This window comes from Cydia splendana, chromosome Z (genome assembly GCF_910591565.1).
Source record: "Cydia splendana chromosome Z, ilCydSple1.2, whole genome shotgun sequence".
NCBI classification, from domain to species: Eukaryota; Metazoa; Arthropoda; class Insecta; order Lepidoptera; family Tortricidae; genus Cydia; species Cydia splendana.
The window spans coordinates 44925855-44937862 of NC_085987.1; the positions used below are offsets into that span (position 1 = coordinate 44925855).

A 12008-nucleotide genomic window follows, 5' to 3' on the forward strand; every position below is an offset into this window, starting at 1 on the left:
TAAAACGGGGTCGATAGACACAAGAAAGGGGTGAATAGAAATATTAAGTTTTAGCTGTCATAGGCATCGAATTTGGTCATTATTATGTGGATATATATCTGTTAAACAGCTATTTGACACAAAATTATTTTTTCGTGTCTTTTAACCCCCAAGGCGTGTCTTTACACCCCTTTGTTGTATCTAATCACCCCCTATGGCGTAACTGTTCACCCCATATGCGTGTCCATTGACCCCTTTATCACGTAAATTTGCTTGTTATTGGTTTTTTGCAAAAAAAGTGCTTTATTATAGAGAAAATTAGTGATATTATTTATTATTTAGGTACTACAGATACTATATTACTAGGTTAGCTAACTTTTACTTAGTTAATGTCAAAATATTTACCGCTAGAACAAAGTTCAGACAGGCTTCATTTCTTACCTCGGCGAGACCTTACTTTAGAGTCAAAAAAATCTAACTTTTAGGCAGTTTGATTAAGTTCTTTTGGTATCAATGTAGAGAATATATAGTCTACTTTATACGCATTCCAAAAAATCTAATTTTAGAGATGTACGTTTTTAAATATAACAACTTGAAAGAAAAAGTTCAAAATGTCTCTATTCACCCCGCGATTTCTGTTCACCCCGTTTTACGGTACACATATATATAAATACTTATATTCATAGAATACATCCATAACTCAGGAACAAATATTTGTGATGAATACACAAATAAATGCCTTTACCAGGATTCGAGCCCGGGACCTCCTGCTTCGTAGGCAGGGTCACTACTGATTAGGCTAGGAGGCCCTTCATCTCATCGTATCATCTCAGGTGATACCGAGCTAGTGAGAGAGATGGCGCTGCCAATCAATATTAGAAAAATTAGAACAAATTAAATTATTTTCAGAAAATATTATAATTTGTTTTTATTTCAAGTACAAACACTACCTACTATATAAATTATAAGCAAATTAAAATATTTTCTGAAAATGATTTAATTTGTTCTAATACTTCTAATAGTATTGTAATGTTATCCAGGTCAGATTGATAACCTGTTATTCCAAACAGAATGCACCTCCAAATCGTCGGTATACTTCCAACTTTACTCAACCTCATATCTGCAACAATCATTTGATGGAAATGTCGCTTTTCTTTCATTCGGAATACGGGTGTTTTTGTCATCAAATGAGTGTTGCAGATACGAGGTTGAGTAAGTATAGCGGCGAAATAATATACAGACCGCGTGAGCTGGCCAATAGTTTACATGTCCTTAGCCTTACTCGGCTCAAATGACCCAAACGGTAATCACTCTTATATGTACACTCTTATATACAGGGCGCGTTGAAATGTAACACAGTGCTAACTATACCATTGTTAAGAGGGAGAGGGTTAACGCAAAATTGTAGTTTATGTAACTAATTTTTACACGTTTTAATTAATACAGCCGTTAATTAAAACGTGTAAAAATTAGTTACATAAACTACAATTTTGCGTATTTTTTACATAAAAAAAAATAATAAAATGTTTATTTTCTAATGAATATTCACAAAGGTACAGTTTTTACTGACCTCCACACTAGGCAACGCCTGTTCTGTGGAGGAGCTTGACAATTTAGAATACTATCTAAAAAATATATAACAGTAAAGGTATAGTTATTTGTACAACAAGAGATCAAAGTTTGATATTTCTTCGAGTGCTTATTTTGAGTCCCGTGCAAGCGAAAGATTCTATAATAGATTCACGAGCGTAGCGAGTGAATCTAATTTAGAATCTTGAGCGTAGTAAGGGATTCAAAAGCGCACGAGATGTAAATAACTTTGATCTCGTGTAGTACACAAAATTTTTCACCCTAAGCAGTGAGAACATACCTAGAGGGACAGAGATAATAGAACCCACATATCGAACTTGTTGAAATGACATTTGACTATAAAGGTCACTTGAATGTCATTTTGTCTCACTCCGTGAGCAAAATGCGATTTTGCTCACTGAGTGAGACACTTAGTGAGCAAAATGCGATTTTGCTCACTGAGTGAGACAAAATTACTCAGTGAGCAAAATGCGATTTTGCTCACTGTTTTTAAGAAGCAAAGTACCCTTGTTCGAGCTGCTGATGTGAAAATAATTATAAAGTATTTCAGTGAGACTATTACAACGAGGGCGGACTCCAAGCAAAATTTTTAATGGGTTAAAGTTGGCTCGATAGAAAAAAATCACGAAAACATGTCTAATTTTCATTATACAAATATTAGGCGTTGTTTATATGTGACGTTATCCGTGATAAGGGACCTTATTGTCGATGGCGCCTACGCAATTATTGACGATGCTCCGATATAAATGCAATGCCGCGCGTCACTGTGCGGCGTAAGCGCCATCGACAATAAGGTCCCTTTTCACGGATAATGCCCCATATTAGGTAGTAGTTTTTCAGTTCAATCAACCTTTTAACACAACGCAATATAAGTACAACAGTTTTCTATACCTATTATATTAATTTATATTATATATCATTTTTTTTTAGTTTCTAAATTACGACAAAATCAGTAAGTAACAAACAATAAAACCTTTACTCCATAAAACATACTGTCGACGGTAGGTAAATAGGTATTACATATTTACAATAGGGAATATTAGGCAAAACTCTGCGTAGGTGGCACCTTTGTGGCACATACAGTAAACAAACCACATTGACTCATCACACGTCACGTCAATCACATGGCCTACCGCGAAACAAGAATATCGAAATTTCGTTATCTAATCTCTCTATCACTTTTGCATATTCGAGCGATAAAGAGACAGATAACTACATTTCGATTTTCGCGTTTACCGTTAGGCCCTTGTTAATAAACCGCCTTGATGCATCAATGTCATATTTTATTGTCTGTGAAAGCTTGTCAAAAAACAGTTTAAGGCACAGTATGTATAAGTTAGTCTATGAATTTACTGAGTCGGTAGTGCTGCACTCTGGCGCTAGAACATTGCAGTAATATCCCCTATTTGGTACCTTTTTCGACTGTAGGTAAAACGAAAATCTTTGATTTTTAGGGTTCCGTACCTCAAAAGGAAAAAACGGAACCCTTATAGGATCACTCGTGCGTCTGTCTGTCTGTCCGTCTCTCACAGGCTATTTTCTCGGAAACTACCGGACCAATTAAGTTGAAATTTGGTACACATAAATGTAAATTAGTCACCCAAAGATGCACATGTTTTTTTATAATTTTAAAATACATAAATTCGTTCGAAGTTATTTAAGAAAATAGCCAAAAAATTACCATTCCCCCCCCCCTTTATCTCCGAAACTAATGGGTCTAAAATTTTGAAAAAAATACACAAAATAGTTCTTTACCTGTAGATGACAGGAAAACCTATTAGAAATGTGCAGTCAAGCGTGAGTCGGACTTATGTACGGAACCCTAGAAACGCGAGTCCGACTCGCACTTGGCCGGTTTTTCTAGGCTAAGACCAAAACTTTGCGTCAAACACGCAATAGATGAGTTCAGCTCTCAGTAGGTAGGTATATTGTATATTTTACTTTAAGACAGCCGTTGTGTACCTATTCTCATACTGATTAATTCATTCGCTACACCCTGTACGCTGACGCAGAGTTAACAGTGTTTAATTCTGTATCTGTGTTATGGACAACTCAAACTGACGAGCTCTCGCTTAATACAGACAACAGTCAGTCTACCACCGACCATCGACCACCGACAGTCACCATCAAGGTAAATAATATCGCATAAAATTTTACCTTCGAACTACTACAAGACTAAGAGGTCTGTAGACACAACAACAAGGGAAGACAGTGGAGATGAAGACTAAAATACTCATCACTCTCCTGATATTATACACCGTTTGCGAATCACGTCGCTACCCGACAGCCAGAAAGCGAATGGGCAGAAAAAGCAACCGTATCGTGCCTCCTTACGGCCATAATATAATTAAGCTAGCTATCCCAGAGAACCTGGCTAACGCTCCGATACTTCGGCAGTTGGGTCCTGCTGCCGAGAGACTACTACCTGCCTTCGGAGGTCCGCCGACACAAATGACACACGCGATTTATCGTAGACATCTGTCTTCAAAACAAAAAAATGATACTGCTGGCATAGGGAATGGATCGGGTTTTAACTATGAAAACTCCAAAGGTAAAACAGCCCAACTTAAGAAAGAATCTTCGCTGAATATTAGCTATCCTTCATCAGATGTTGAGGCATTACACCCTTCAAACGATCAAGAAACCCAAAAACCCCAATCGCGACCTGTCAGAGAGGCGTCTTCGCAAATGAATACCAGCTATCCCCTGACAGGTATCATTGAACAACTAGAACATCCCACGTTTGATGACGAGCGGCACCGTGATGCTGCAATGTCCTCGTATCCCAGCTACGATCCTGGGAACTACGGAACGATGGACGAGCATCCACTGCACGGCACAGCTTCTGAAACGTCAAGTAAATCAAAAACTTCCACAAATAATGGTTTATTTTTGCCTCATGAATCCCAGGATAATTCACCGACAAGTGCAGCGTTAAAAGAAGTGATGGGCGGTGTTGGAGTCGGTAAACTGTTATCAAGCTTAGCATTATGGAATACGCGTGCCGGCCGGCAATACTATGACACCGGGAAACTGGCCAATCCGATCCACGAGGATTTAGTTAATTGTACTCTGGCTATAAACAATTCTAACCGAACTGTCACGGGTATAATGCCGTGCTCCGTGGCCGTGTCTGTCATGCGTACGATGACAATGAATGTGGACTCAAATTATTATGCGAAGGAAGAGGTAGAGTGCACTATTATAGGAGTGTCTACCACGCACAATGAGTACATGACGACGGTTCCCTGCTCTTTGCTTATTCAGGTGACCAAGGAACATGAGAAAAACTTATTTAAGAGTTAAAGAGTTACCAAATCCATGACCACCGTTTAGGCAGGCATTGTTTTACGATTTCTCTTCCCGAATCGGTGATAGCTTTTTTTAACATTGATTACTTATTGGTGATCCAATATAGTGTGTTTCTTTAAAATGTTAGTAAGATTACATAAAATAATATATTAACGTATGTGTGATACAAATTCAGATATTAAGCAATTTAATGTTCCGTAAATTCAGGTAACTATAGTCCTTAAGTACAGCTATGGTCCGGTTTTTAACGTTGATTCTTAACGAGCCTTTATGATTTAATTTTGTACTCGTTACATTTATTTTGGAGATTAGATACACTAGGTAGGTACTGCTCTTTCCATATTAAATACTCGACATAATTTGAAAAATACTTAATATTAATATACCTACTTATACATATTTTACTGGAACTTGAATTTGGACCATAGTTGTAAGTTGTGGACCAAAGTTACCTGATTTTACGGTTTGCATTTCTCAATATTATAATATAATTATAAATGTATGTATGTATATCCATAAATCATAGTAATAGCGGATCTGTATACTAACTTAAGAAGGTTATTTTTAGCTCTTCGTTGCATACTACTAGTATTTTAGTATCTACTGTTAAATAAAGTAGTAGGTTTGATATTTAAAATGCAATATTACAAAAAATATAAATCACTGTAATACTGGCCATTTGTTTTTTAATAGGACCGATAGCCACATTAGCCACCTCTCCTAAGTGTAGTGTAAGGTTGATTTAGAAAAGACCGACATATAAAAAATGTTGGTTGGGATGACCGTTTAGGGGCAAGAATTCTCGCATTTGTATACGCACGTCACTCAGACACGGTCTAAAAGGAAAAGCTTCGCTCCTTCTGCCCTACCGACCTGTGAAGTGAATTACATGTACAAACGCAAAGAGAAAAGGGGACGATTGATTCCGGATATTGACATTCTTCTTCCACGCGTTATCCCAGCATTTTGCCACGGCTCATGGGAGCCTGGGGGTCCGCTTGACAACTAATCCCAAGAATTGACGTATGCACTAGTTTTAACGAAAGCGATTGCCATCTGTCCTTCCAACCCAGAGGGAAAACTAGACCTTATTGGGATTAGTCCGGTTTCCTCAAGATGTTTTCCTTCACCGAAAAGCAACTGGTAAATATCAAATGATATTTCGTACATAAGTTCCGAAAAACTCATTGTTACGAGCCGGGGTTTGAACCCGCGACCTCCGGATTGCAAGTCGCACGCTCTTACCGCTAGGCCACCAGCGCTCCCTGGATATTGACATTATGGAAAATATTTATACACAATTAGATGCATTTTAATCAAAGCTATGTATGCCCGACCGTTTCATTTTTTAATTTAATTATTATGAGATCTAGGAGCGAAAAAGAGGTTTCATACTTACAAATTTTTAAAAGCTTTACTAACACTTACCTATAATATTTTCAATAATGTTAATATCCAGAGAGGAAAATGGGGAATACGTTTGTATGGAAAACCAGTTACGAACCGGTTTCGTCCCCTTTCGTCTTAAAAACGGTCTTTTCTCACGGTTTTCTCCACATTTATTTATTTTATGTATTTAATCGAGGGGAGGCCTTTGCCCAGCAGTGGGACACACTAATAGGCTAAAGAAAAAAAAAAAAAAAAAAAAAAAATTTAATCTTTATTGCACAAGGGAAATACAAAAGTATAAAAGACGGACTTAATGTTAAAAGACATTCTCTAATAGTCAGTAGTAGTCAACCTTTGGGCAAAGCAGATAACATATTGACCATAGTCGATTATTTTTGCCAGTAAACCAGTAAACTTACCACAACTGTGACGAACGCGCGATCACACCCGTACGCGTTCCTCGCGAATATGCAATACGTGCCAGCGTCAGATACGACGGATCTCTTCACGGTGAACTTGACGTAGTCATCGGATGTCATTTTGCAGACGCGTTGGCTGTTGGTGATGTCGCGGGTGCCTTTCATGAAGACAACTGCGAACAAGTACAAAGTTAAATATTTTGGCAAAATCTAAAATATTATTTCGCTGACTTTTTTTCGACAAGCGACTATTACTCATCGAGACAATGCTAGCAAATCCAAACACAATTAGGTTGCGTTGTTTTATCACAGAGTTCCTAGGCCACCTCATGTGTTTTCTACTACCTAGGCCACCTCATATTTATAATATTGCATTGTCACATAAGTCTGAAATTTCAGTTGAATTGAATAATGGAAATTGGGTCTAAAATAGCTTGCAAGATTCGATACAAACATTGCAGGCTAAATAAAAGCTTGTAAAAAAAAAATATGCACACGTAAAGACAAATTACAGCTACCTAGTCACACCAAAACTATAAATAGCTTTGACTTACCTTTAGGCTTCGGGTCCCCTTGCACCCTAAAAGAAATATTCAAATCCTCCCCCACCGAGATCAACACATCCTTTTCGGGTCTCCCAACTATTATAGCCGGTTTTCCATCCAATTCAGGATGCACCACCGTTATCGCTGCGTTCATATCCACATTCCCATGCATACTCCACGCCCTGCACGTATATAGACCCGTCTCCTTTTCGGTGACATCGGACAACGCTAGCGTATACAATCCTTGTTCCACATAAGTCTTAGCGTTTCTGTACACATCCGTGACAGATTTTCCTTCCCTTAACCATTCAACTCTTGTGGGGCATCCTCGGATCTCTACTTGGAGGCCTATCGTGCCCCCTCGAGCGACCTTATAGTCGGTTAGTACGTTGGTGAAGTGGGGACGGCGGGACTCCATAGCTTGGCGTGTGAAGCGGGAACGCTCGATTGTGTGGATGTTGGGGCTCAGACGTGTCTCTTTACCTGAAAAATAGTGATTTGTTTTACAAGGCGAAAATGTTTAACTCGTGCTCATTTTGATACCCGAACAAGCAAAAGATTCCAAAATTGAACCACGAGTGTAACACTGGTCCGAAAAGTGGAATCTTGAGCGAGAGGCTCAAGGCACGAGGATTAAACAAACTTTGCTACCGAGTGGAACACAAAATTTTTCCATTCAGGGGTCAGTAAAATGCGGTTTTTTGTTTTTACTTGCGGCTCTTCAAGCCACGTAAAAACAGTACTTAAGAGATACAAATAAAAAACAGAATTTTGCGGCGAAGTATTTAAGATTTATTATTCTTAATTGGTGATTTCTATGCGATAGGCTTTTGTCAAAATTTTGCCGACCCCTGGCGCCTATCTCACTTACTTGGCAACTGGCCCCAGTATCCTTACCACGAGATTAACACTGACAAATTCGCTAGCGACTACGTAAACTAACTCACAATGCATCTCCCTCGTACTGACATTGGTGGAAGCGAGATTATATTTGAGAATTATAGATAAGTATTTCTACATGTTTTTTTTTGCTGACATAACAAACAAATATACCCTGTGAAGCTAAAAAACGGTTTAAAAATCTCAAAATCTTACCAGTAAAACTAACGACGTGCGTAATCTGATCGCACCAGACAGAATTCTCCGCCTTACAGGTATATTTCCCGCCATCCTCCGGTACCGGACGACTTATAGCTATCCGGCAGACTCCATCGGCGAGGTAGTAGGCCTGATAGCGGTCGTCGGTGATTGGTTGGTCGTCTTTCAGCCAGGTTATGGTGGGGAGTGGTTGACCGCGGATGCGGCATTCGAGTACTAGCTCGTTTTCAGCGAGGTGGTAAGTATCTGAGAAACAGATTGAATTGAATATTATGAACACAATTTTAGTTATTATAATTTTTATGATATGGTTCAAATTGTGTCGCGAGCCTTTTCTTAATTCATAAATCGAGTAATCTGACAGGATTGACCCGAGTTTGAAGTTAAGCGACTCAATTTATATTTCAGTACATACATACCTTTATATATACCTATTATCTTTCTTCCTTAATGATGAGAAAATTTGAGTCGCTTAACTTTAAACTCGGATAAGTCCAGTGTATAGTACGAGTATAGGTATTAGGTACTCGTACTTATGTAAATAATTGCTACAAAAAAATCCAAAATAATGTGGTAATTATAAGGTTCTAAAAGATTTAGTTTGGTACATCATGTTAATTATTATACTGATTTAAAAATAGATATTGAATATAACACTTACCTCTGATTGATCTTGTGAAGGTCGGCGGTATCGGCGACGCCTCAAAACTGGGATACACTTTCAAAGTAGCCGTACTGCTAACGGATCCATTTTCGTTCTCCACCGTACAGTTATATTCAGCCGAATCCGCTGGTATTGCATTCATAACTTCCAACGTAACAAGACCATCTATGAACTTGGTTCTATACTTTAGTTTATTGTCGATCAACACGCCATTTTTGTACCAAGTGATGGTAGGCTCGGCGGACGAAAGTACGCTACATGTTAGTTTCACTCTAGACCCTTCCACGGCGGTTCTGTCAGTCAAATAAGTAGAAAAGACCGGCTTTCTTCTCACATCCCGAGGCATGCTTGAGCGTTTTTCTGATAAAACACTTCTCGCTTCACTAACCGCTTTCGTTTTGTGTCTCAATTCTGTTCTTCTCTCTGTAGGTTCACTTCTTCGAGAATCAAGACGGGGTACAGATGAACGCAAATCTGGAAGCGGTCCTGAACGCAGTTCTGCATCTAACACCAAAGTTTGTGCTTTGTATATAGTCATCCCTTTACCAATTGTGTCGACATGGAAATTGTCAGGTTCATAGGTTTTTTCTCTATAGTTAGACGGTCTTGCAAACTCGGAGGTGTAGTCTCTAGAACTGTGATCGACGAATCTACGTTTCTCATCATCTCTGTGATATTGTAAGTGAGTTTCTGAGGTATAGTCTTTGCCGCTGTAGTCTACAAATGTACGCTTTTCATCATGCCTTTGTTGATGTGAGTCTGATTTAACCCTACTGTCTACTTTCCTCACTCTGTACGAGCTAATGTCATCTCTCTGTGATTCTCTATACATATCCCCATTTTCACGACGAGTGTTTCTGGTTCTAATCTCTCCATAATCCTTGTCGATTGAAGTTCGTCTTTTCCTTTGAATATCGATTTCACTTTCACCTTTTTTCAACTTTTCATCCTTTGTCTTGTATGTGTCCGAGAGCATCGGTTTTTCGTCATCTTTGGAAGCACTCTGTTTTCTCTTATTTTTATCTTTTTCTATTTTAGATTTCTCATCGATCTCTTCTTGGGCCGTTTTAATAGCCATTTTTGTATGATCTTCTTCCATTTTTTCACGTTTCTTTTCCTTACGTTTTTCTTCAAGTTTTTCTGCTTCAGATTTTTTCACAGATTTTTTGTCCTCTATTTCCACCGAACTTCCCTGTTCTTTTTCGACTTTAGTTTCCTCCTTTTGTTCTTTTATTAACTTGCCGTCTTGTTCCTCTTTGTCTTTCTTAAGCGTTTTCTCTTCTTGTTCCGACTTAAGTAGAGCTTCCTTTTCATCTCGTTCTTTCTTAAGCTGAACCTCCCTCTCATCTTGTTCTTGTGTAAGCTTAGCATCCTTTTCTTCTTGTTCCTTCTTAAGCTTTGCCTCTTTATCTTTTTGTATTTTTTCAAGCTTAGCTTTCTTTCGTTCTTGTTTTGCCTTCTGTTTTGCATCCTCTTCTTCTTGTTCTTTCTTAAGTTTTGCTTCTCTTAATTCTTGTTCTAATTTAAGTTTAGCATCATTTTCTTCCTTTTCCTTTTTGAGCTGAGCCTCTTTCTGTCTTTGTTCTGCTTCCTCTTGTTCTTTCTTAAGATCAGCTTTTTTCTTTTCTTCCTCTACTTTAACTTTGGCATCAAGTTCCGCTCGTTCCTTTTTGAGCTTAGCGTCCTTTTCTTCTTTTTCTGCTTTAAGCTTAGCTTCCTTTTCCTCTTGTTCTTTCTTAAGAGAAGCTTCTTTCTTTTCTTCCTCCGCTTTAAGTTTAGCATTCTTGTCGGCCTGTTCCTTTTTCAGCTGAGCATCCTTTTCTTCTTTTTCTGCTTTAAGAGTAGCTTCTTTATTTTCTTCCTCCAACTTAAGTTTCGCTTCCTTTTCATCTTGTTCTTTTTTAAGTCTCGCCTCATTTTCTTCTTTTTCTGATTTAAGCTTAGCTTCTTTCTCCTCTTGTTCTTTCTTAAGAGAAGCTTCTTTCTTTTCTTCCTCCAACTTAAGTTTAGTGTCCTTTTCATCTTGTTCTTTCCTAAGCTTCGCCTCTTTTTCTTCTTTTTCTGCTTTAAGCTTAGCTTCTTTCTCCTCTCGTTCTTTCTTAAGATTAGCTTCTTTTTGTTCCTGTTCTTTAATAACTGCCTCTTTCTCTTCTTGTTCTTTCTTGAGCTGAGCTTCTTTCTCTTCCTGTTCTTGTTTAAGTTTAGCATCTTTTTCTTCTTGTTCCTTTTTGAGCTTAGCTTCTTTGTCTTCTTGTATTTTTTTAAGTTTGGCTTCTTTCTTCTCTTGTTTTGCCTTAAGTTTAGCTTCTTTTTCTTCTTCTTGTTGCTTAAGTAGAGCCTCCTTGGCTTCTTGTATTTGTTTCAGTTTTATTTTTTGTTCTTCTTGTTCTTTCTTAAGTTGAGCTTCTCTTTCCTCTTGTTCTTTCTTGATCTGAACCTCCTTCTCTTCCTGTTCTTTCTTTAGTTTAATCTCATTTTCTTCGTGTTCTTTTCTAAGTCTCGCCTGTTTTTCTTCTTCTTCAGCCCTAAGATTGGCGTCGTTTTCCTCCTGATCTTTCTTAAGCTGCGCCTCTTTTTCGTCTTGCTTCGGTTTAGTATCTTGTTTCTCTTGATCCGTTTCAGGCGTGATTTCCTTCTTTTTTTCCTGTGTTTTAAGTTCAGCTTCTCTCTTGCTTATTTCATTTTGTTCCGACTTATTTTCTATGTCTTCTTGTTTTTCCTGAAGCAATGTGTCTTTATGTACTTGATCCTCAACTTTGGTTTCATTATCATCCTGGGCTGTTTCACGCTTAGAATCATCCTGCTTTTCGAGGATAGACTCTTTCTCCTTCTGCAAAGCCAAAGTTAAAATGTTATTTATTCGAGTATGCTTAAGAAGCCTTCTTAGGCTATTTCGAATAGTCATTTCATTTAATATAAATTATTACCTTAAAATATCATTATTGAAAGTTCTACGATAAAATCTCCTTTAAGTTACAATAGTAGTAATATATGCATATTTTAGTTTTGTTG

At 37.9% G+C, this 12008-nt stretch overlaps 1 protein-coding gene across 5 annotated transcripts in view; it reads right to left on the reverse strand.

Annotated features, from left to right (window-relative positions):
* LOC134804032 (titin homolog) overlaps positions 1–12008 on the reverse strand; it is a 114910-nt gene that overhangs the window by 60524 nt on the left and 42378 nt on the right. For all 5 annotated transcript variants that reach the window (XM_063776901.1, XM_063776898.1, XM_063776900.1 and 2 more), the window contains 4 exons: positions 8994–11826; positions 8330–8578; positions 7244–7717; positions 6690–6862 (listed from right to left, as the gene is read on the reverse strand). In XM_063776901.1, coding sequence (XP_063632971.1) covers positions 6690–6862; positions 7244–7717; positions 8330–8578; positions 8994–11826 — 3729 coding nt within the window. The remainder of the gene's footprint in view (positions 1–6689; positions 6863–7243; positions 7718–8329; positions 8579–8993; positions 11827–12008) is intronic.